The sequence below is a fragment of the Mytilus edulis genome, chromosome 12 (assembly GCF_963676685.1).
Source record: "Mytilus edulis chromosome 12, xbMytEdul2.2, whole genome shotgun sequence".
NCBI lineage: Eukaryota > Metazoa > Mollusca > Bivalvia > Mytilida > Mytilidae > Mytilus > Mytilus edulis.
This window is the reverse complement of record NC_092355.1, coordinates 75,721,735-75,749,537: the sequence shown is the minus strand read 5'-3', so window position 1 is coordinate 75,749,537 and position 27,803 is coordinate 75,721,735. Positions and strand designations below refer to the sequence as shown.

At 32.0% G+C, this 27,803-nt stretch overlaps 1 protein-coding gene across 2 annotated transcripts in view; it reads left to right on the top strand.

Annotated features, from left to right (window-relative positions):
* Positions 1-27,588, top strand: part of LOC139499169 (uncharacterized) — a 37,346-nt gene extending 9,758 nt beyond the window's left edge. Inside the window, exons 2-6 of one of the 2 annotated variants that reach the window (XM_071287854.1) lie at positions 21,306-21,386; positions 21,661-21,741; positions 23,132-23,147; positions 24,903-25,148; positions 26,525-27,588. In XM_071287854.1, coding sequence (XP_071143955.1) covers positions 21,306-21,386; positions 21,661-21,741; positions 23,132-23,147; positions 24,903-25,148; positions 26,525-26,607 — 507 coding nt within the window. In that variant the 3' untranslated portion in view covers positions 26,608-27,588. The remainder of the gene's footprint in view (positions 1-21,305; positions 21,387-21,660; positions 21,742-23,131; positions 23,148-24,902; positions 25,149-26,524) is intronic. The other variant, XM_071287855.1, reaches the window with a different exon arrangement.
* The last annotated feature ends 215 nt before the right edge of the window (positions 27,589-27,803 follow it).

The window sequence follows — 27,803 nt, the reverse complement described above, 5'->3', positions numbered from 1 at the left end:
CTAATTAGCGACAAGAAGAATTTTAGCGACAGGAAGCGTCAATAAGCGACAAGAAAACATTTTTTTTTATTAAAATTACTTTTTCCAAATAAATATTAATAGAATATGCAAAAGAAAACAATTTCAACGACAGGAAAGTTAATATTGATAGAAAAAAAATGAAACTTAGATCTAATTCAGTTGCTACATTTATTTACATGATATTTTATTAGGTATAACAGCAAGTATTACGTTTACCCTGTCGTATTACAGTATTACTTTTACTTGTGTTTTAAAACAATAATATATTTATCTTAAAATATTTGTGCATCATTAACACAACACATGGATATTTGGAATAGTAGTTTATTAAGCCGGTCTAGACCAGTGTCCATAACGGACGGTCTCTCTATACAGTAAAATACATCAGTATATATGGGCAAAGTAAAAAAAAATGGTCCAAATTTATTTTTTTTGGTCAAATTTCAACATTGTTTTAGTACATTTTCTTTTATAGTATCTTGATACATATACATTTAAGTTAATAAATACAAAAGGATATAAAAAAGTATAAAGAAACAAAAAAGTTCTGAAACTTTATTGACATAAACCAATTGAAAAAAAATAAATCAAGTATACCTTTTGGGAATATGATTCCAAACAAATACTATCAAATATTAATATTTTTTTCACCCCATTTGATTGCAGAAATCCAAACATGACTTTTAATGCAAAAATTAATAATCTCATCTTTGATTATAATTTTTTTTTAATGTTTTTGGCTATTTTTTGTATCAATTCATTTAAAGTTGATTGAAAAAGTTTTAATTATAAAATAATTCATCAATAAGTTGATAAAATACCTTCTCCTTATCAAAATTAACCCTTTTTTAAATTCACTGACGAAAAAAAATGATAGATAAATCTTTTAATAAAAAAGATGTATCAAACAGAAAATACATCCAATTTCCCCTGTTTTTGTTGCACTCCTGACATATTATACACCAAACTAAAATACAGAAACTAGAACAAAATGCTAATGATTTTTAAATTTTTTTTAATCATTGCTGGTTTATAAAGACCTAAATCTGTCATTTGAATGTAATTTCTGTTTTACCTTATGCATCTTATGCACTTCAGACCATATCTAAATTGATTTTTCTGACACATTCTTATACAATTAAGGGTAAGTTACCAAACTGTGAACTAAATTCCATTAAATATCCATCAGAATTGTTGTTTAACAGCTTAAAAAGAAGTCTGCAATCTTCAAAAATTTTCTGAACTCTTATTTTTTTTTTTTTAATTATTACCTATATAAGGTACTTTATTTCCCCTATCTTGTTGCACTCCTGACATTCAATATATATCATAACAAAATAGTTTATACATCATCAAAACATACCATGATTTCTAGATTAAGTGTTTATATACATTTATGCCTTTCAGATTTGACATTTCATTTTCATTTAAACAATATTTTTTTGAGCTATATCATACATATCACTTTTTGTATACATAAATTCACATCTCATCACATTTCGCTACTATTTTTTTAAAATGGCAGTGATTGCAATGTTAAAATGGGCTGAATGTTGTGGCTTAATGTGTAGAATAATCCTCCTAAATATCTTTGGAAAATTTCAAGCATTAGAAAAATTACATTAAAAAAGATGCCAAAATTGTCAGGAGTGCAACACTTTTTCTTGACATTTAAAAAAAAAGTTTTATTTGAAAGACACAGCAACTTGTAATATGATGACATGTGCCATAGATTTTTGTGTATATTACAACTAGTATGTCTTATGGATGATTTCAGCTCAGAATGAAGCTTATCCATTGAACCGTTTTGATACAGATGTGTTTTGAAAAAAAGTTGTGCCATGTCAGGAGTGCAACACAAAAAATAGTATTACTGAGGAATAGAATGAATTTTGCTTGAATGGCTCACACCTAAACATAAACAAAAGTCAATCCTGTATAACAAACATATTCTTTTAGAATTTCAAAGCAGGACTTATAAATCTATTTAATATTTAAATATATTTGTCCGAATCAAAAATTCTTGAATGACAAATTTTTATATAATTCTAGAATTTAGGAACCTGATTCTCATAAACTGTGCATTTCTATGAGAAATAACCATATTTCAGTTTCAAAAGTTTTATAATGGTTTCATGAAATACTAATTAAATTATTATAACTGTAATAAGAAACAGTTAATTTTGTTGAGCTCCTCACATGAATTTACCACAACAAAAAGTTTTTGCACATATTCAATATTTTTATCATAGAAAGTTTCACAAATTTTAAGTTCATCTTGCTTACCAACCTTAAAATAAATAAAAGATGGGAAAATTATTTGATGAAACTAAACTTACTAAACTTACTTGAGAATAAAATCAGACAGACTAATAAGGGACCAAAACACACCATCAAAGTCAACATCTACTATAACTTTGATGAGCAGAAAATTGAGAAAAAATCTGAAAGAAGATCCACCTCAAGGACACACTAGACATTATAATTAACCAAAGAAAGAACAAGAAATGTAAAACTTAATTACAAAGACTTAAACATGAAAACAAAAACATAGATATGAAAAATGAAAATAAAACCAGAGATTGGCAACAGAAGAGAAAAATAAATTTACACAAGCCAAAAAAAAAGAAAAATTCAAACCCACAGAAGAATATCCAGTCAATAAGTAAAAGTACAGGTACAGATACACCATATAGAATAATCAGAAAGAGAAGACTAATTCGTCCTGACAAACCCAAATATTACCCTAAAACAATTGAATACAACATATCCACAGCCAAATCAAGGTAGTTGTAAGAACTAATCAGTACTGGTGAAAGTGTGCTAGAAATTGAAGGGTGCTGAAGTGGAAACAAAGTTGAGAGACCCTTAATAGATCTGGAAACTTGAAAAGAAACTGGCATTTTCAAAAAGAATAGAGGCTACCTAAAAAACTTAAGACTTAGAACTACAACAGTTTTCAGATCTTTATGGGGTTCCTCATCTTTGTTTGTACTTCAACATATTTAAGACTCGTCAATTTCTGGTACACAGCTGCCATTAGTTCTCATTAACTCTGACAACCACCTTGGTGTAGCTGTGGATATGATGTGCTCAATTGTTTTACCACAAGATTTGGAATGGTCAGGCAGATAATGTCTTTTTCTTTGACTTCTCTTTCTGATTTCTCTAGGTATTGTTAATGCATCTGTACTTTTGCTACATGACTGGACAATTTTCTGCTGGTTTGCAACTTTTTCAGCTTGTGTCAATTTTCTTCTTCTCTTTTGTTGCCACTTTCTCTGTTTTCTTTTCCTTTTCTCATATGTGGTTTAATTCTGGTCAAAGTCTTTTGAATTAAGTGTTACATTGTTTTGTTTTCTTTATTCTTTCTTTGTTTATATTTGTCTAGATTGTCCTTCAGATTAGGATCTTATTTCATTGTTTTTCTCAATTTTCTACTCCTCAAAATTGAAGTTGTTGTTGACTTTGTATGCACTTAGCCTGTCTGATATTACTCTAAAGCTTAGTTTCACAACCATCTTTCCCATCTTTCATTCATTGAAAAGTTGGGTCTTAAATTTGAACTCAAAATGTGATAAATGGTTTGTTATGGTAAATCCATGTCAGGAGTGCAACACAATTAATAGTTTGTTATAACAATTATAATAATTTAATAAGTGTTACATGAAACCATTCTAAAACTTGTAAAATGAAATATGGTTATTTCCTAATCAAATGACAAAGTTTAAGACAATTACCTTCCATAATTTGAAAATTATATGAATATTTAGCATTAAAATATGTTTGCCTGTGACAAAAAACAATTCTTGGATCTAAAGTTCTGCTTTGAAACCTACCTTTAAGAATTTATTATACCTCATATATGTAACCTAAATAGTTAGAAAACATGTGTAGATGCAAATAAGTCACTAGGAGGTGAGATTATCTTAAAATGTAAGTCCAAGAAAATGTCATTTTAAAAGTGTTGCACTCCTGACATCAAAGAAATGGTTCTAAAAGAAAAGTTCCTTGTCTATCAGACTACTCTTTGGATGCAACCTTGTATCTAGTATAGTATCTTTTGAAAAATAAAACCGAACCATATATTTGCTTTTGTATTTTTTAAGTGTTAGTCTTTAAACTTCAAAGTTGCACTCCTGACACTCATAGGGAGGCCTTATTTACTTGACTGTCATACATTATTTATATCAATAATCAGGTAAATAAACTGTTTATTCTAGAAAGGACATATTTGTTTAACACTATTGACTTTTGTTTATGTTTAGGTGTGAGTCATTTGAGCAAAATTCATTCTATTCCTCAGTAATACTAATTTTTGTGTTGCACTCCTGACATGGCACAACTTTTTTTTCAAAACACATCTGTATCAAAACGATTCAATGGAATAGCTTCATTTTGAACTAAAATCATTACTAAGATATAACAGTTTTCAAAGAAATAAGAATTTATGGCATATCACTCCATAAAACAATTTGCTGTGTCTTGAAAAAAAAGTATTTTTTCAAAATGTCACAAAAAAGTGTTGCACTCCTGACAATTTTGGCATCTTTTTTTAACATAATTTTTTTAATACTTGAGATTTCCCAAAGAAATTTTGCAGGAATATTCTACACATTAAGCCACATCATTTGAAATCAAATTAACCAATCAAATTAACAGCATGGTTGATAAATAAATTATTGCTATATATGCAAGGAACCATTTATTTTGACTTTGCCCATATACAGAATATAAACAGTGTCAAGGTTTCTATTAATTTGACAATTATAGTCTTAAATCAAAAGATACAGGGATGAATATCTATTAAGTTGACTTTAATTGACGTTTTGACCAACCTGGAGATTAATGGTCAAAGAATACACATATTTCCCGTGTTTTAACTAATTGCTACATGTCACTACCCTGGTCTGCATGTAAACATGTTATATATATGCAACCCAGTGGTCAATTGAACAACCTTTTACAAGGTCATGTTTTTCTTAATAGATATTCCCCTGTATTTATTTTATTCGATTTAATAAACATTTTGAGAATATATAATCATAAATATAAATATATATATATATAATATGCGGACCGTCTTCATAAGTCCGACTCCAGTGAACTGCTCCTCTGATCGTCGTTGTCAACTCCAACAATCCATTTGTTTATCGCAACGCCAATTCCCGTCATTTAGAAGTACTGCAATTACTCCGACCTGCATGTGATCCACCATTCATCGTTGAAAACTCCAACCTGCATGTGATCCACCATCCATCGTCGAAAACTCCAACCTGCATGTGATCCACCATCCGTCGTTGAAAATCCAACCTGTATGTGATCCACCATCCATCGTTGAAAACTCCAACCTGCATGTGATCCACCATCCGTCGTTGAAAATCCAACCTGCATGTGATCCACCATCTGTCGTTGATTTACTCCTAACTGACCTAGCTTGCCTACTCTGTTAATTCAGAGTCCCTGACTAGGTTGCTCAGTTATCACCGGCTGAAACATTACAGGCAAATCTACCTGTGATGCTGTAGAACGATTCCCTCTACCAATATAAGTTATGTGATCGTATAGTTTTATGTACATCTAAACGTCTGCGTTGTGTCCAAAATCAAAGCCAATATCCAATACTGGATAATGGTTCTTAGTGGCTGGTTCTTGTAATGGTGCAGAAGCTATTTTAACATCTCTGGAGGCAGTACTATCACCCTCAACATTAGTTGACACCATTTGATCGCCACCAAGGTATCGTGTGACTATTTGAACATCTCTATTACTAAATTTTCTTGGCTTAACACCTATTCTTAAACCGTAGAATATATTAATAACAAAATACCTATAAATATAGGAACAAAATGAATTAATGCATTTACTAAATTTGATAGTTCAAAGTCGTCCCCAATAAGTTATTATATTATTGCCTTAATTTGGTAAATAGACTTATGAAATTAATATTTCATTTACTTATAGATAACTAGAATATAAAAACTCGAAAAAAAGTGGTTTCCATATTAAAGTTAACTTTTTTTCTAAATTATATAATTAAACTGTTTCTACTGTGTAGCAATTTCCCGAAAAAAACAACCTTTCGCTCTCGCATCACTGAAAAGGTTATAGATAAGGTTTGACATTTAACCAACACTTTCCTTCCTTTTTTATAAACAAAGCTGTGATTCAGAGATTACTGATATTTATAGGATTTCTAAACAATCAACAACTTTTCACCGATCAATCTGAAGCGAGAATTAGAATTATTAATCAAAACAAAATTATTTTGTATACACATATATTTATTTAAAAACAATCATCACGAAGCCTATATGACTAAAAATCTTTAAAATATTTTTAGCTCACCTGGCCCGAAGGGCCAAGTGAGCTTTTCTCACCACTTGGCGTCCGTCGTCCGGCGTAGTCCGTCGTCGTCGTCGTTAACAATTTACATTTTGAACTTCTTCTAGAGAACCACTGAATGGAATGGAACCAAACATGGCATGAATGTTCCTTATGAGGTGTTGACCAAGTGTTGTTACTTTGTAGCCGATCCATCATCCAAGATGGCCGCCAGCGGGGGACTTAGTTTAACATAGGACGCTATGGGAAATGCATACAAATGACTTCTTTTAGAGAACCATTGAATGGAATGAAACCAAACATGGCATGAATGTTCCTTATGAGGTGCTGACCAAGTGTTGTTACTTTGTTGCCGATCCATCATCCAAGATGGCCGCCAGCAGGGGACTTAGTTTAACATAGGACCCTATGGGAAATGCATACAAATGACTTCTTTTAGAGAACCACTGAATGGAATAAAACCAAACATAGCATGAATTATCCTTATGGGGTGCTGACCAAATGTTGTTACTTTGTAGCCAATCCATCACCCAAGATGGCCGCCAGCGGGGGACTTAGTTTAACATAGGACCCTATGGGAAATGCATACAAATGACTTCTTCTAGAGAACCACTAAATGGAATGAAACCAAACATAGCATGAATGTTCCTTATGGAGTGCTGACCAAGTGTTGTTACTTTGTAGCCGATCCATTATCCAAGATGGCCACCAGCGGGGACTTAGTTTAACATAGGACCCTATTGGAAATGCATACAAATGACTTCTTCTAGTGAACCACTGAATGGAATGAAACCAAACATGGCATGAATGTTCCTTATGTGGTGCTGACCAAGTGTTGTTACTTTGTAGCCGATCCATCATCAAAGATGGCCGCCAGCAGGGGACTTAGTTTAACATAGGACCCTACGGGAAATGCATACAAATGACTTCTTTTAGAGAACCACTGAATGGAATAAAACCAAACATAGCATGAATGTTCCTTATGGGGTGCTGACCAAGTGTTGTTACTTTGTAGCCGATCCATCATCCAAGATGGCCGCCAGCGGGGGACTTAGTTTAACATAGGACCCTATGGGAAATGCATACAAATGACTTCTTTTAGAGAACCACTGAATGGAATGAAACCAAACATGGCATGAATGTTCCTTATGAGGTGCTGATCAAGTGTTGTTACTTTGTTGCTGATCCATCATCCAAGATGGCCGCCAGCCGGGGACTTAGTTTAACATAGGACCCTATGGGAAATGCATACAAATGACTTCTTTTAGAGAACCACTGAATGGAATAAAACCAAACATAGCATGAATGTTCCTTATGGGATGCTGACCAAGTGTTGTGACTTTGTAGCCGATCCATCATCCAAGATGGCCGCCAGCGGGGGACTTAGTTTAACATAGGACCCTATGGGAAATGCATACAAATGACTTCTTCTAGAGAACCACTAAATGGAATGAAACCAAACATAGCATGAATGTTCCTTATGGAGTGCTGACCAAGTGTTGTTACTTTGTAGCTGATCCATTATCCAAGATGGCCGCCAGCGGGGGACTTAGTTTAAGATAGGACCCTATTGGAAATGCATACAAATCACTTCTTCTAGTGAACCAATGAATGAAATGAAACCAAACATGGCATGCATGTTCCTTATGTGGTGCTGACCAAGTTTTGTTACTTTGTAGCTGATCCATCATCCAAGATGGCCACCAGCATGGGACTTAGTTTAACATAGGACCCTATGGGAAATGCATACAGTCAAATGACTTCTTTTAGAGAACCACTGAATGGAATGAAATCAAACATGGCATGAATGTTCCTAATGTGGTGCTGACCAAGTGTTGTTACTTTGTAGCCGATCCATTATCCAAGATTGCCGCCAGTGGGGGACTTAGTTTAACATAGGACCCTATGGGAAATGCATACAAATGACTTCTTCTAGAGAACCACTAAATGGAATGAGACCAAACATAGCATGAATGTTCCTTATGGAGTGCTGACCAAGTGTTGTTACTTTGTAGCTGATCCATTATCCAAGATGGCCGCCAGCGGGGGACTTAGTTTAAGATAGGACCCTATTGGAAATGCATACAAATCACTTCTTCTAGTGAACCAATGAATGAAATGAAACCAAACATGGCATGCATGTTCCTTATGTGGTGCTGACCAAGTATTGTTACTTTGTAGCTGATCCATCATCCAAGATGGCCACCAGCATGGGACTTAGTTTAACATAGGACCCTATGGGAAATGCATACAGTCAAATGACTTCTTTTAGAGAACCACTGAATGGAATGAAATCAAACATGGCATGAATGTTCCTAATGTGGTGCTGACCAAGTGTTGTTACTTTGTAGCCGATCCATTATCCAAGATTGCCGCCAGCGGGGGACTTAGTTTAACATAGGACCCTATGGGAAATGCATACAAATGAGTTCTTTTAGAGAACCACTGAATGGAATAAAACCAAACATTGCATGAATGTTCCTTATGAGGTGCTGACCAAGTGTTGTTACTTTGTAGCCGATCCATCATCCAAGATGGCCGCCAGCAGGGGACTTAGGTTAACATAGGACCCTATGGGAAATGCATACAAATGACTTCTTTTAGAGAACCACTGAATGGAATAAAACCAAACATGGCATGAATGTTCCTTATGAGGTGCTGACCAAGTGTTGTTACTTTGTAGCCGATCCGTCATCCAAGATGGCCGCCAGTGGGGGACTTTTGAATGAAATTAAACATGTTCCTTTCCTTATAAATGAGGTTGTGTTGTCACTTTTAGCCAAATTTTATATTTTTTTATATGATTTCAAAAACCCAAGTAGAATCAGGTGAGCGATACAGGCTCTTGAGAGCCTCTTGTTACCTATTGTTTTTTAATTCTTAAATATCAATGTTCAAGTGTTGTTTTTTTCTTATTTAAATATCTATTTCTGTCTTTTAAAAAACAGCATATAAAAACTTCTCATTATATCATTACAATATGTACGCAAATCTTATATATTGACTTATACTATCAAATACCTAACAAAGTTGCCAGTCTTTTACATTGAATAAAACAATCAAATACCTATTATAAGTACCTTCACCCTTATGATTACATAAAAAAAATATCAATAAAAAAATTAAACCTTCACCATTGATTTATAAAAAAAATTAAATATCTACATTTTCGCTTAAAAAAATAATTATCTATTAAAATATTTTTTTAATGAGTTAATCGCATCTTGATCATGAACAATTGTGCTCACATCTGATACACCTATTCCTAATTTGTCTGATTTTGAACCATCAAAGCTTTCAATCGAAATAATGCCTTTTTTAAATACCTTTTGAGTGAAACTTTGAACTTGTGTTTCTAAATTTTGAAAAACAGACCCTACATTGAAATCTTGTCTAGCCATTTTGAGAAATAAAATAAAGAGTATCAAATAAAAAGTCACTTTACCTTAATATCCTGGTCACGGCACCAAAAATAGCCACATGTAACACAACACATGGTTATTTGGAATAGTAGTTTATTAAGCCGGTCTGGACCAGTGTCCATAACGGACAGTCTCTCTATACAGTAAAATACATCAGTATATATACAGAATATAAACAGTGTCAAGGTTTCTATTAATTTGACAATTATAGTCTTGAATCAAAAGATACAGGGATGAATATCTATTAAGTTGACTTTAATTGACATGTTTTGACCAACCTGGAGATTAATGGTCAAAGAATACACATATTTCCCGTGTTTTAACTAATTGCTACATGTCACTACCTGGTCTGCATGTAAACATGTTATATATATGCAACCCAGTGGTCAATTGAACAACCTTTTACAAGGTCATGTTTTTCTTAATAGATATTCCCTGTATTTATTTTATTCAATTTAATAAACATTTTGAGAATATATAATCATAAATATAAATATAAATATATATAATATATATTTATATATATTTTTTAATCCCATCATATTGTCACAACACATTGTCCAGAAAATACATACACAAATTGTGAAATACAAAGAACTCAAAAGAATCAAACAAGAGGAAAACATAATTAAAATGTCTAGATTTTTCATGATTTTATTTGGAGTATTGCCTCATTAAACGATATTTATCATGTTTATGCATATTGAATGAAGATTAAAGGAAATTGATGACAATCTTGAGTTTTCAACAGGTGTGATTGTATATTCTTGATCGTGTAATTGTATAGTCTCACGCGTGTACATAATTGCATGAAGGTGTTAATTGGATGTTATTGTAGCAAAAAAACAAGGGACACGCAACTCGTTAATCTCATTTTATGTTCTACATTGTGTATTACCTTTTCTTGTCGCTAAATAGCTTCTTGTCGCGAAAGTTATTCTTCTTGTTGCTTCTTGACGCTTCTTGTGGCTTCTTGTCGCTAATTAGTGAGACCCTGTATTAATGCGCATGCGTATAGTTTTCTTGATTTCAAGGGGTATCAGATTCAGTGGTTGCTTTGGATTCCTCGCTTATTAATTCATTTGAAACTCATTGGATTCTTTCTATGTCGGTCTGCTTTTGAGGGTTTAATATTGTTGTTGCATAATTTAAAATCATATGCATCATTTAAATTAAAATCAATGTAGTTTTACCTAAACACCCCTTCAGCCGAAATGGAGTCTTCCATATTATCGTTTCGAGTTGTCAAAATGGAAATACTTTACGACTTGTCAAGAAAAATTAACTCGTTAGATGTCGATAAACGTCGTATTATATTAAGAACGATCTCATTTTAAACAGAGGAGTGTGTACGGAAAGGAGTCATGCCCACTGACCCAAAGGAAATTAATATTTAAAGAGTTAGAAATGGGCTTCCTCCTAGAATTAACAGTGAGAAGATACGAAGTGAAATACCTTCTCTCAGTCTCACTCTCAGTCTGAGCTCTCAGTGACTGCTTTGAAAAGTAAACTCGGAATTGATAGTACACAAATAAAACACAATAAGTACATTGCTCACACACTTGTATACGGGATTGTTTTTTTTTAAGGTTCATCATAAGGAATTGAAAAATATGGCCGTGTTTTCACCTCAAAATTTACTATGAGTACAGACAAACTGGTACGTCTGGGAAAGTTTTAAGGCATGGCAGGAACTAGATATATAAAAGTTGTATGAAGTCTACGTTTCAGAAAATTAAAAACTTACCTTGATTTTGATGTCCAGTTTTTTCCAGTCTGCAGAAGATAGCAAAATAAACAAACACCCGAGTTTCATTTGATACGGTCCACTCAGTTACACAGTTTAAATCACCTATTCATGCTATTATCTGCAGATGTCTATTGTCCATTTATTATTATTATTATTTAAATGAATACTACTCACAACCCGATTATATGAGGGGAGATTCTCAAACCTCTTTCCCAACTTAGTTTATTTTGACACCTTCTGCAGGAACGAAAAAAACTGGATAGCAAAATCTAGTAAAGTTTATTATTTTCTAAAATATAAAATGCATTTAAAATTTATATATCTAGTTCCTGCCATCCCTTAAAACCTTTACAGGTGCATAGGTTTGTCTGTACTCAGAGTAAAATTTGTGGTGTAAATACGGCCATATTAGACAAAAGGTTATGATGAACCTTAAAGTTGAGTGACTATTCAGATTATTACATTAAATGATTTGAATGTGCAGTTGAATTATTTTTGACTGAAATAATACTATCCAGCTGTACTAGGATTTGCGGTAATAAAACTTTCGAGTCAGATGTTTGTACTCATACTCGAAAATCAACCAATGAAATTGCTTACTTTCTTGTTTCGAGCATGGTTTTTGTGCTCCAAGCACTGAGCAAAGTTTTATGCCTTCAAGGCCAGGGTTGCCAAAAAATGTGTGAGACTCACGCATGTTCATGCTTTTTTGCAGCAGTATCCTTGGATCTTTTTTTCCCTCTTTGATCTTTTCAATTTTGGCCAATTCTCACGAATTTGCTTAATGAAAAGTTGGCAGAACTGCTATACATGTGTCAATGAAAACTATATGGCAATCGTATCCCTCAGAGCATTCTGCTCTTTGATTCATTGTAATTAATTAAATTACCATTACAAGTAATTAAAAAAATGCTCAATAACACATGATTACATTCAATTACATTGAAAATTGTAATGCACTTAATTAATATTACATTTTCAATTATACCCCATCCCTGCTATTACCCATCCCCATCATAGTTGTTTTTTAACATTTTTTCGTAAATTTTGGACTCCTTTGAAACTACTGAAACAAATGTAAACAAAACTGGCAACAATCATCATTAAGTATAAAGCATCTGAAAATAACTCTGCCTACATAATGTATATACCATCCAACATGGTCAAAAATATAATATGGGGTAACGGGCATGTGTTGTCATTTTTATTTTGAACCGTTTTAAATAGAGAATATCTGAAAGGAAACATTATATTCAGAATAATGAGCTGTACCAATTCTCCATATATACAATAAAATGTCAGACAACGCATTTGCTCATCAATGTCAAATTGTACATTTTTGTTATCATTTTTGCCTATTATCATGCCTATTATCATGAAAACTATGATTTTTAGAGAGAATTTTTTTTTTTTTTAATTCTAAAATATAAATACACCATCTTAAATCACAAAAATTATTGGCAAGGCAAGATCTTTTGATAAGTCAAAGAAACTAAAAGAGATTTTTGTCATGAAGTCTATTTTCATCTACAATGTTGGAGAATGTGCTTTGTTTAATAATGCCCATACAACAAGGTGAACAATACCAACCAGCTCTTAAGGAGGCTCTCGGGTATAAAAAATTCAGCAAAAATATAGTAATGGTATCATTGAGAACCTTATGTGATTGGTTAAAACAGTGGTTGAACAAGTAATCACGCAGTGATGTTAAGGTTGTTCGCCCTTGTGAAAAGTAAAAAAATGCAGTGTTTTCAAATTCAATAGTCTGGTAAATAAGAAGTTTGTCTCAAATCATAGTATAGTCGCTGCTTATATTATACTTTAAATAAAATTTTCGAAAAAAAAACAACCTATTTTTAGACCCAGTGAAAAGTCACGTGACCACCCAAAATAGAAAGTAAAAAGCTGACAAATGAATCGTAGCAGAACAAGGGCATACTGATGATTAAATATATTGTTGAAAACACATATGAATTGCTTATGGTATAAAGTTCATTAAAAAATCATGGTAAAGTGTTGTTTTAAAAAGATAATGCATAGAAAAACAGCGTCAAAGGTTCATATTTTGTGCCTTTTTCGCAGTTTCAGACACATTTTTATCAATACTTATATTATTTGCCATATGTTAGAGCAATGTAATTTTAAAATACTCTTTGTGGGAATCCAAAACAAATTTACCTTAGTGGTCAGTATGCCCTTGTTCTACTCATTTTTGGGATACGATTGCTTTTAAGCAATCTGTAGACTTTTACCGTTGACTCAGGGCTCATTCCCTCACGTCAACCGTTTTATTCTAAACATTCAGCAACCTCTCAGATTCTTATGATTGTCTTGCTTTAAAAGGTAAAAACAAGTAAAAGGGTTGAACATAAACAACTTTCCTGTAATGTTCTTCTCATAATCTTCATGTTTGATTTTCCCCTTGACTTATATGCGTGTTTTTAACAACACGGAAAATCAGAATTAAGCAGTATTTATATTTAGTGTTTTTATAAATTTAGAAACACGTCAGAGGGAAGTCCCCAGTTTTGATAAATGCGAAAGTTCTTTGAATTCCGATAATTCTATTTCTGTCATTTAAGAACTGAAGTGGAGTTTTCTATATTTTACCGTTATGAAACTGATACTGTACTCTCATAAAGAAATTGAGACTCATTCATCATATCATAAATTAAATAAACGTTCTTGTTCCAAATCGCAAGTCGCGGGTTTGTTTATGTATTAATGCGCATGCGTATAGTTTTCTTGATTTCATGGGGTATCAGATTGAGTGGTTGTTCTGGATTCCCCGCTTATTAATTAATTTGAAACTCATTGGATTCTTTCTATGTCTGCCTGCTATTGAGGGTTTAATATTGTTGTTGCATAATTTAAAATCATATGCATCATTTAAATTAAAATCAATGAAGTTTTACCTATAACAACCCTTTAGCCGAAATGGAGTCGTCCATATTATCGTTTCGAGTTGTCTCCCTTTCAGAAGTATTTCCCGTCAAAATCGTCTCAATTTAAACAGAGGAGTGTACGGAAGGATTCATGCCCACTACCCAAAGGAAATTAATAATTAAAGAGTTAGAAATGGGGTTCCTCCTAGAATTAACGGTGATAAGATACGAAGTGAATAGTCCGAGATTACTGGGTACAAGTCAAATCGGCACCTGGTTAAATCGGCACCTATTTAAAAGTCAATTCGGCATCCAATAATATTTGATATAATATATGGGACTGGGAAATGGGGTTCCTCCTAGAATTAACGGTGATAAGATACGAAGTGAATAGTCCCGAGATTACTGGGTACAAGTCAAATCGGCACCTGGTCATATCGGCACCCATAGAAAAAGTCCAATCGGCACCTGGTTAAATCGGCATCTAGTCAAATCGGCACCTATTTAAAATTCAATTCGGCATCCAATAATACTTGATATAATATATGGGACTGGGACTATTTAAGTTTGTAATTTAAGTATACTAGCATAAAAGTCCCCCACGGTCCCAGCTTGTCTGGCAAATCAGCCGTCGGACATCAGAGTAATCTCGAACTATGAAGTGAAATACCTTCTCTCTCTCTCTCAGTGACTGCTGTGGAAAGTAAACTTGGAATTGATAGCACACAAATAAAACACAATAAGTACATTGCTTGTACACTAGTATCCGGGATTAGCTATTTTTAAAGTTGAGTGACTATTCAGATTTATATTACCTTTGCATGTGCAGTTGAATTAGTTTTGAAAATAATACTATCCAGCTGTACCAGGCCTTGCGGTCATAAAACTTTCGAGTCAGTTTTTTTGTACTCCTACTCGAAAATCAACCAATGAAATTGCTTGATTTCTTGTTTCGAGCATGATTTTTGTGCTCCAAGCACTGAGCAAAGTTTTATGCCTTCAAGGCCATAGTCCAAATAATTATGACGTCTTGGAAGGCTATTATATTTTTTTCTTTGAAGCCTTACTTCGACGTCGAAGTAAGGCGTCAAAGAAAAAAAAATATAATAGCCTTGACAAGACGTCATAATTATTTGGACTATCAAGGCCAGGGCTGCCAAAAATGCGTGAGACTCACGCATGTTCATGCTTTTTTGCAGCAGTATCCTTGGATCAATTTTTTCCTCTATTTTGGCCAAATCTCACGAATTTGCTTAATGAAAAGTTGGTAGAACTGCTATACATGTGTCAATGAAAACTATATGGCAATCGTATCCCTAAGAGCATTCTGCTCTTTGATTATGATGGACTCCTCATTATTTCAGTAAAATTGTCGATTTAAAGCGCTCAACTGACTTTCAATATTCCAAACGAATAACTCCCCTTTGTTAACTGAGAACGCTGATTTGTGTCGAGCCTTCTAGGGAAAACAGTAGTATTTAATATTCCAAGCATTAGGTTGGCCTTTTGTGTACCCAAGGCAGGTCAAAGTCAAATTAGGAGCGCTGTGATTGGATGTAAGGGTACAATTTATTTTTGATTTATCTATGAATAACTGCAGTGTGTATATTTACAATATAAATTTTGAAACCTATTGAAATATTTTCTAGAGAATTATTCGAAAAGACATGCAAAATTTCATAAATTTGGTGCAAAATGACGGTGGGCATGGATAACATAAACAAGCTCCGTTGGAAGTTGGTCATGATACTATTTGGCTTTAATTTTTAAAACACAATAATAAAGTACTAACACAACATTTAACTGTTTTATCCAGGTTTTTATCTTAAAAAGTGGTAAATTTAGAAAATGTTAATATTGTCGCCTATGGGAGAATAAATAGTACCGTTTTCCCTATACTGAAGATAGCAAGGGAAATCAAAGTTACTCAGACTTCAATTCTTTTATACTATTTTGAAGCTTTTGATTACTACATTTGATTTTTATCACAAAGAATAGAAATTTTTAACTGAGAACAATACTGTGTTGAGAAAAGTGCTGAGTCATCATGATAGGTCAAATTGATTGGTAATGATATAAAACTTTATTCTAGGATGTCAATACTAACTATATTGTGTAAAATGCACCATATTATAGTTCTTTTGTATTTGAATTCACCTTTCGCAATGATTTTTTCAATTGGAAACACCAGAATTTAAGTCGCAACAAATATTTTTTACTGAAATGTTTGCCTTTTTTGCTGTGTAATTCCCTAAATGTATCATTTGGGTTTTTCTGTAAACATAATCTATTTAAATGGGAAATTGTCTGGTTTAGTTTGTACTGTTTATGGAATTAGGCAATGTTTGCTCACATTGGAAGCATTTTCAGTGTTAGAATTGTTCATCTAAGAAAAAAAGAGGCCCACTTGAGGCTAAATTTACATAGAATTTATACTCTCCTGTGTAAAGAATTGTTCACATTCTTGATAATTCATGCAGCAAATATTTCAAAAGTGCTTCATTTTGTTATTTCTTTCTTTTATTATATCAGACATAAATAATTTTTCATTTCCTACTGTTTGAAAGGACTTTTGGTGGAAATTAATACTCCCAAGGGACATAATTCAGCTTTTTTATTGATTAGTACAGGCAACATGCATCTTTACAGCTGAGTATTTTGCATATTTAATGTTTAAAGTGTCTAATATCTTTGTTTTCATCATCTCAAGACAGAATAATAGATTTTATAACAAGCTCTGAAATTTTTAACCACAATATAGCATATACTAAAGCATGGAATGGAGATTGGTATGAACAATCTTGAATTTGTGCATTTGTTGTAAATTTTTGTTAAAATGAATACAAATTGAATGGAACTGTCCATTTTTTTCGAGCCTTCGACTTTAGTCGAAAAAGCGAGACTAAGCGATCCTACATTCCGTCGTCGGCGGCGGCGTCCACAAATATTCACTCTGTGGTTAAAGTTTTTGAAATTTTAATAACTTTATTAAACTATACTGAATTTCTACCGAACTTGGACAGAAGCTTGTTTATGATCATAAGAAAGTATCCAGAAATAAAATTTTGTAAAAATAAAATTCCATTTTTTCCGTATTTTACTTATAAATGAACTTAGTTTTTCTGCGAGGAAACATAACATTCACTCTGTGGTTAAAGTTTTAAAAATTTTAATAACTTTCATAAACTATCCTTGATTTGTACCAAACTTGGACAGAAGCTTGTTTATGATCATAAGATAGTATCAAGAAGAAAATTTATGTAAAAATAAATTTCCACTTTTCCGTATTTTACTTACAAATGAACTTAGTTTTTCTGCGAGGAAACAATACATTCACTCTGTGGTTAAAGTTTTTAAAATTTAAATAACTTTCATAAACTATCCTTGATTTGTACCAAACTTGGACAGAAGCTTGTTTATGATCATAAGATAGTATCAAGAAGAAAATTTTGTAAAAATAAATTTCCACTTTTCCGTATTTTACTTACAAATGAACTTAGTTTTTCTGCGAGGAAACAATACATTCACTCTGTGGTTAAAGTTTTTAAAATTTTAATAACTTTCATAAACTATCCTTGATTTGTACCAAACTTGGACAGAAGCTTGTTTATGATCATAAGATAGTATCAAGAAGAAAATTTTGTAAAAATAAATTTCCACTTTTCCGTATTTTACTCACAAATGAACTTAGTTTTTCTGCGAGGAAACAATACATTCACTCTGTGGTTAAAGTTTTTAAAATTTTAATAACTTTCATAAACTATCCTTGATTTGTACCAAACTTGGACAGAAGCTTGTTTATGATCATCAGATAGTATCAAGAAGAAAATTTTGTAAAAATAAATTTCCACTTTTCCGTATTTTACTTATAGATGGACTTAGTTTTTTTTCCAGAAACAAAACATTCACTATGTGGTTTAAGTTTTTAAAATTTTTATAATGTTCTTAAACTATCCTGGATTTCTACCAAACTTAGACAAAAGCTTGTTTCTGATCATAAGATATTATTCAGAAGTAAATTTTGTAAAAAAAAAAAATCACTTTTTCTGTATTTTACTTATAAATGGACTTAGTTTTTCTTCCAGTTAACATTTCATACAGTCTGCAGTTAAAGTTTATAAAACATTTATTAGATTCATAAACTATCCTGGATTTTTTTACCAAACTTGGAAGCTTTTTTCAATCAAAAGACAGTATCGAGAGGGAAATTTTTATTGATGTTTTTCCTCATTTTTGTTGAGTCTGCGATCAACAGCAAAAGTAGGCGATGAACATTTAGGAATTAATCCCTCCTTTTTTAGATTTTTCTCCAGTTGACACCATAAAAGCTACGTTTCACTTTTAGTATAAATATATGTACATTTTGTAGGTTACTTTTTCACAGTTTAGATATATTTATTTTAATTGAAATATAATAATGATGAAAATAAACAACTTGTTTGTCATAATGCATGTAGCTGTATTTACAACCACCATAATTTAACACAAAACTTCAAACATACATGAAGATATATGAGATAAATTGGAATATTTACCTTCATTTAACCTTATAAATTAATAAGTAATCAATATATATAAATATAATATGAGTCTACTGAGTTTTTATTTGGAGAATCATTGATGGTATTACAAAGCTAACGCATGATTGGCACAAAATGCACTTATGCGGTGATATTTTGCATGTTATTTATTAGTTGAACAATTTCATGTCCACTTTTCAGGGCATACGATACAGTTACAGGGAAGATTATGACATGGCTAACGTAAAATGATAATTTTGCAACGTTTAACTATGACTTATTGGGAAAAGATGCAGTTTTCTAAAGATTTTTTTCATTCAAACTTATTTAACTTCAAAAACGAGTTCATTGACACATTTTTCAAAAATGCCATTTGGTTTGATGACGTAAGAATATTATGTGTGCCAATTTTCATGAAAGCATAAATAATGCATCTTTTATAAATTTGATAAATATACAGCAAAAAACGAAGTTTTTTTTCTACATTCATGAACATTTGATAAATATGAGGTATTTAAAAAACGATATGCAAAAATTTAAAGGACATTTATACAACATAATTTAAAATGATTTAACAAAAAACAGCTTGTTTGTATCTTTTGAAACAAAAATGTTATGTATTTCTTTTGAAAGAAAATATTCGTCCACAAATCCGAATTTTCAGCAAATATATAAATTTTTTACCTCATTTTACTAAAAAAAAAGTAGCACATGAAGATATATTTTTTATAACATTTTTTATTCTATCAGGCGAAACATAGCCTAAATGCAAATTGTCAGCAAAATTTTAATATGGGATCAAAACTGTATTGTATGCCCTTAATGGGAAATCCTTCTTAATTAACACTGATCCTGTCACTTCAATTTGTACTGATGCTTGCAAAACAGGTGCAGTTGGATTTATTTTGGTACCGATTGGTTTTATGTAAACCATTTTGTAAACTGGAAAGAGGATTTCCCATTAGCACAAACTTTGCATATTAATGAGCAAGAAGCATTTGCAGTGGCTTTGGCGTCCAAGAGTTGGGCTAAATGTTGCCAAAATAAGAGTGTATATATTTATTGTGACAATTCATCAACAGTTTGTTGTATCATTTAGTGTACCTCTAAGAACAAACTTTTGATATCATTTTTGCGTGAATTGTTTTGGCTGTCTGCTACTAAAAATATGAGCTTGTTGCAATTCATCTGCAAGGGAAGCAGAATGATATGTTTGCTGCCGTTCCACGGTTGCGTGTGTTGACGCTTTGTCAATTTTTTCTGAAAGAATGCTTACCAACTCCTTTGTGTATGCATCAACTTGTTTCTCAAATGTCCTGTTACTCCCTTCGGTTTCTTTTATTTAGGCTCACAGGCACACTTTGATTCTGTGTTAATTTTCAGAAGTACCTTGGGCTGAATTTAGGATACTGAATTCTTGCAAGGCTTTTCTTGTCACAGAATAAGTGTTAAATAACATCAGAAATTTTGTTAATTCAAAAAGGGTTCCATCCATATCTGTCTTTCTATAATCAGCATGGCATGCATGTATTTGTTATGAGGGTCTGAATGGGGGGGGGGGGGGGGGGGGGGGGGGGGAGGGGGTCTGTTATTCTGTAAACATTTAATTTTCACCCCTTTTTTCTTTAATCTTTAAAAAAATAACCCCTTTTTTCCCTAATCTTCAAAATATTAACCCCTTTTTTCCTCTAATCTTCATTTGTTTTGCCCGTTATTCTCTAATCTTCATTTTTTAAGGGCATTATTCTTTAATCATTTAACCCCATCCAAACCCTCTGTTATTACCAGGCTTTCAATTGCATGAAACTAATCTCATACTTTAACACATGCAGGTTTGGATTATTTTGGAGTACCACAGTTTTTCAACTTGATTTTGCTTGCTTCGTACATATGTGTATTGCTATATTGATAGGCAAAGAAAATATTAAACTGTGATATTTTCTCCCAAACCTGTGTCTGTATGTTACTTGATTTCTTTATACGTACTACTACCAGTTGATTGGTCCCTTTACTGAACTCTGTTAAGTGTTAAGCAGGTGCCTTTATCTGTGCAGTAACTCTTCAGCATTCTGCCAGGGCACCACATATATAGCAAACTGGTTATCGGTACAACAGATATATATATATATATATATATATATATATATATATATCTATATACATCATAAAAAGGAAGGATCTAAATGGGAGAGTGTTATGACTTTATCATAACTTTTTCAAAGATTGTAATCACCATCATTAAATATAATGTTTTATATTCCTTTTATAATTGCACATGTAGTGTTCTATAAATTTAAATGTATTGACGTCCTGGTTTCATATGCACACACTGGTTAACATTCCACTTATTGTATTTTTTCAGCCAACTGAGAGTTCAGAAGATGCCACAAGATTGACATCTGACAAAGAAGGCACCACTCAAACTAACATTATTCCAGAAAATGTAAGATACTGTAACTATTTAGTACAATAATCTGAGTATTGGGAGGAAATAATTAGTATTCTAAAATTTGTATTCTGCATAGTTTCGAAAACTACTTCGTAGTTCATTCCACAACATGTAAATATACACTGGAGTAAATTGTCACATTGTTACATTATTTTCTTCAATGCTAGAACTTACACATGAGTTGAATATGAATTTAAATGTTATGAAAATGTGGTATCAAATGCAGACAATAATAACCATTTGACTTACATTTTGTAAATTATTTCAGCCACTAAAGAGTTCTGAAGTGGCCTCAGGATTTAAACCTGACACAGAAACCACCAGTCCAACTCAAATTATTTCTGAAAACGTAAGAAGGTGTATCATTTTAGTAGACATCATCTTAATATTTAACAAATAGCTAAACAGTATTATCGGTTGATAATTTAGAGTTCTAAATGCATTTATGGATACAAAATACAATTATTGCATGTCCTGTTCTGTTAAATAGGGGAAAAACTATCATTCAATATTTTACTCCAATATGTATCACGTCCATTAGTTCTGTTTAGATTTACAAGAGCTGTAATAAAATATTGAGAGTTGATGAACTTGGAATAACACTGCAATTTTAGGGCATCGTTTTTCAAATACTTTTAGCAAGGCTTTCTTTATTTCGAACTATCTTTGTTGAAGTGCAATAAGTTGATATTTTGCAGAAAAGAGTATGGACAATAAATCAACAATCTTAACGTTATCCTACCAATTCCTCTATTATAAGCCATCATATTCAGCAGAGTGTAGAAAATAATATGACCAATGAGAATCAAATGCAATCACTGAAAATCAATGGGGAACCGCATTAAAATACCAGCAAAGACGATAACTTGTTTAAAATTATACAATTGGAACAAAATGTAAACATCGGCCCTCAAATTTAATAACACAAAAACTGCATCTTCTGACATCAGACTCGGACTTCTCTTGAACTGAATTTTAATGTGCCTATTGTTATGCGTTTACTTTTCTACATTGGCTAGAGGTATAGGGGGAGGGTTGAGATCTCACAAACATGTTTAACCCCGCCGCATTTTTGCGCCTGTCCCAAGTCAGGAGCCTCTGGCCTTTGTTAGTCTTGTATTATTTTAATTTTAGTTTCTTGTGTACAATTTGGAAATTAGTATGGCGTTCATTATCACTGAACTAGTATATATTTGTTTCGGGCCAGTTGAAGGACGCCTCCGGGTGCGGGAATTTCTCGCTACATTGAAGACCTGTTGGTGACCTTCTGCTGTTGTTTTTTTTCTATGGTCGGGTTGTTGTCTCTTTGACACATTCCCCATTTCCATCCTCAATTTAATGCCTATGCTATTGCTACATCAGAACCGCAACAACATTAGACGCTGAATATATGAAGAGGTTTTTCAATAAGACAGCAGCAAAATAACACAAAAGATCTAAACCAATCAAGTGGTGTTAATAAATTCTAAAACAACAAATGTGAATAGATACAATGGTTGCTGTCTATTGATTATATCTTTAAAGAATACATGACAGTAAGATTAGACAAGAAATTCTACAGTAAAATGAAAACAACACGTTCTAAATTTCATGCACCTGAACTACAAATGTATCTTAATTGAACACTTGTGTTATAGTTTTTTTATTAACCACCATCTTTCTTTTAATTGTGTATACGTTTACATAATCATTAACCAGTTTTACACATACTATAAAATATTTCACTTTTTATTCTACAGGAACCTATGTCTCCAGGTAAGTGATATATTTAGTATTTTATTTTTGTTATCCTTTAAATTTGTTTATTCATTTTGAAAACAGATACATACGTTAAAATTTATAATTATTCAAAAAATGATAAAAGCTGATTTGTTTTATCCCAAGTTTACATCATTTAAATAAATATACAGTATAGTTCTTTCGTACTTAATTTTAAGAACGTATACATTACATTGGATATACAATTATAAAACAATAACAATTTTAACATATTGTTTTGACCGGAGTATTGAGTTGGAATGAAAAGGAATTTAAAAATATGTGGAATATTGATGCTTTTTCTGGATTTACCTTCATCAGGAACGCTCAAAGCAAAACATTTGAAATCCAAAGATGTATAAGTACCTAAAACCGTTGAAGAGCTTTATGACAAAAATTCCTAAAATAAATAGCCAAATTCATCTAAAGTCAACTTTGCCTGAGCGAGTTGAAACCTTAGTTTCTAAATAATTTCAAAATTTATAAACTGACAATTTTAGTAAAAGTGTGTTAAATCATGTCAGCACCGAAGTACTGACTACTGAGCTGATGATACCCATGTTTTTAAGTTAAATAATGATTTTCCCACTGAAAGTAAATAAAAATATGAGCTGTGAAACAAAAAGCTAAATTTTAATGAATACTTGCCAATCTATAAATAAAGACAACAGTATAGTGAAAAAATGAAATCTCATAAATCAATAAAGAAGAAAAATCAAGTTAACCAACATTTTATCAGGGAATCGAACTACCTCTAAAAACAATAAGACTGGTGGTGTCACAATGTCCTTAATATGCATGCAATATATGCCACTGGACGTCAAGCAACTAAAAATCGAGGTACCAATCACTTGTATGAAAGCATGACTGCTTGAAAACTGAATCTATGTTTGTCAACCAAAATGCTTTATGAATATAACAATCTAAAGTATTATGAAAATATTTATAAAATATTAAAATATTACATCTTATTAAAGTCAATAATCAACATGATAATCTGTATAGGGATCCTTAGGAGGTTTTAATATTCGTCTGACAGCGTTAACCTTTGTTCCTTGATTCAGTTTTCGTGATATTAGTATGCAATAATGAAATAGGTTGTGCTTGCTGATTGAACAAAGGAAAGTAAAATTAGCAGATGTAGCTCAACAATGAGCAAAACACATACAATATTGTCAGCTGATCCATTAATCTGTCTATCCATCAGTCCGTAAGTCCTTCCCATGAATATTGTTCGTCGCATCTTTCTCAGGAACTACATTACAAGGGTTTCTGTAATTTGGTGTCAGGGTTGATATAAGTCAGTTATACCGTGCGATGTGTTTTCAGATTCATCACTCAGCAACTTCTAGTTTACCAAACACTTACACCATTTTACACATTACATCCAAGCTGAAAATTTTCTTACAATACAAGGATTTCTGAAATATGGTTTCAGGGTTTATATAAGTCAGCTATAACATGTGCTGCATTTTATATTAATTAAGATTATCCACTTGCAGCGGTGGTAACATCAGTGAACAGAACATCGCAGTTTCACTTTTTTCTATTGTTTTTGTTAAATTGGACAGTAACTATATGGCCTTTGTGGTTGTTTTTATATTTGAATTATTTCACATCATCAGCTTTCTGTTTTGCTAATTAGTTAAAGCTTTTCACTGACCTATACCTGTCTACTTATTTGTCCTTTTGTCGATGAATAGTCTATCGTTTATATTATTCATTTTAAAGTGTTAATTTATACGATTTTAGATACCAAAGTAGACTTCAGGGATATTTTGGATCAAATGATGACAAAGTTAGTGATATCAGTGGACGACAGACGAAGCATTGAAGAAAATGATGATCCGGAAAAGAAACTGTTCAGTATAATGATTGACAGGCGAGAGCCAAATAAATCGGTGTGTATTGATGTTTTAAAGGAAAATAGTGGATACAAAGATCTCACAGAAAAATTGTCGGGTTCACCAAGCTCAGTGCCACAACCCACTAAAACAGGTAAGATGTGTATGTGTCATCATAAAACAGATCATAGAGATCCCTGGCGTGCATTCGGTCCTTTTATCAAAATCAGAAATAGCTGTATTAAACCTTTATAAAATTGCACATCTTTATTTTTATCCACAATTTGTCTATATTGTGTTTTTGTAAGAATTTTCTATACAATAAACATGATAAAGAAATCGTAAGCCTATATTTTACATGAGGACATTGTTTGCATACCTATTTATTTGTATTAATTACAGTGCGTGCATGCACTTTATTGACATTTTGATACTGATTTACATGAAAACGTGAAGTCATTTCATAAGACTTTAAAATAGCTCCTACAGTCCTTGATCTTAATATATGAGGCAGTTGTATCAAGAGGTTATTGAACAAATTGTGAATAGAAAAATATAGTAAAGGTACCTAAAGCTTTTTGTTTGTAACGCTCATAACAATGCTAATAGAGGGGCAATATAGTTACATCCTGGAAATAATATTTCATTTCGGCTTGCAATTAAATTTACATAGTTAAAAAGTGTGTTATTTACCACTGTTAAGGTCGTACTGTTTCCCTTTTGTGTGTTAAATAAATGCACAACATTAAATAAGAAGCATGTTCACTTATTAATAGTAAGAGCTACTGTTTACAGAATGATACTTGTTCTACCCTTTTCATGTGTATGGTATCAATTGTTGGTTTATTTTCTAGAAACAAGTGTTCTTCACAAAGAAATCTTACTATCGTCAATTTCGCATTATACGGCAGAAAGACCGATTTGTAGACAAACTCATGACACACATACATTGGACTACCACCAATATTTTATAAATTTGCGGTCATGATTTTGAAATATAAAAGGTTTATTTAACTTTTATTTATTGATTTGAACCTTTAAAAAAACACAACAATAATCAAGAATATTGTATATACAAATTTGTATTTAGGACTGAAACCACCAAATGCTTTCTTTAAGCGACAATTGATCAACCTTATCCTTATTTATTTGTAAATGGTTTAACAAACAGTATTGAAAAAGCTGACTATGCGGTATGGGCTTTGCTCATTGTTGAAGGTCATATGGTGACTTATAGTTGTTAATTTCTGTGGCATTTGGTCTCTTGTGGAGAGTTGTCTCATTGGCAATTATACTACATCTTCTTTGTTATATATATACATACAGATTGCATAATCAGGCATATCATATTAAAATATATGCCTAACTGAAATCAACAATTGGCTCTTCAGCAGAAATGTTCCAATTAAGTATCCGTATAATCAATTTATTGGTTTATCGATGGAACTATTTTTCAAGGCAGTGTATGAAAAACAGCAATATTTGTCACTGATGAATTTATGTATAACATACATTTGTACATTATTATAGATTTAGAAGATGTTCCCGATTATAAATTACGTCTACAGAAGAATTACTTAGAAATAATCAAGACGTTAAAACACGACCAGTAGATCTACAACAGTTAAAAGGGAAGTATAGAAAAAAGATAAACAGGAAGAACATGTTGTTTAAATGTTATTTTCTTTTATTTTCCATAAAAAACATTGTTAACTGTCAAGTTAAGTGGATGGTTCACTTTACAGCTCTAGTGTGAAACACGGTGTTAATTAACACCAATAACCTTAGCATAAGGTCATACATTATTTGTCTCTTTCAAAGTAATTTGACAATTAATTTGAGTAACTTACATTTTTTTCCAACCTTTACCAACATATTTCTTAATTTTCTTTTCTTGAGAAAGATCAAATCTTATAATATATTGAATGCAAATGCATACCAAAATATCACATTATTTTATTTTTCTATCCTAGAACAATTAAAAATACTTTGAAAAGTATTTTATTTATCTCTACTTCCTATAAATGGTTAACTATTTTATTACATGTTTATATCAACAATGGTCGAAAGTGCGAGTGTTTTATAGCAAGCCGAGGACTTTTAAACCCCCTTTATTATTTAGAGGTTGTACTTAATGATACATACTGAGACGCAAGAACTTTAGTCAAGTTATATATTGCGAGATATCTTCACAAGAAGGAATTTACTTCGTGTTATTTATTCTTTAGTTGTCTATGTTGTGTCATGTGTACTATTGTTTGTCTGTTTGTCTTTTTCATATTTAGCCATGGCGTTGTCAGTTTATTTTCGATTTATGAGTTTGACTGTCCCTCTTGTATCTTTTGTCTCTCTTTTACTTAGAAATGTTTAAATTAATGTTGATTTTATAAAACTTATTAAAAAGTAAAAACACAAAAATACTGAACTCCGAGGAAAATTCAAAAAGGAAAATCAAAAATCAAAAGGCAAAATCAAAAGTCCAAACACATCAAACGAATGGATAACAACTGTCATATTCCTGACTTGGTACAGGCATTTTCTAATGTAGAAAATGGTGGATTGAACCTGGTTTTATAGCTAGCTAAACCTCTCATTTGTATGACAGTCGCATCAAATTCCATTACATTGTCAACGATGCATGAACAAAACAAACATACTCAAAGAGTAAAAATGTCAAAAATAGGGGTACAACAGTCAATATTGTGTTATCATCTTAATATCACTACATAAACAACAAATGTAACAAAATAGCACAAAAAGGCATACATCAAATTTAACATTCTAATAATACACTTTACATGACATTGTC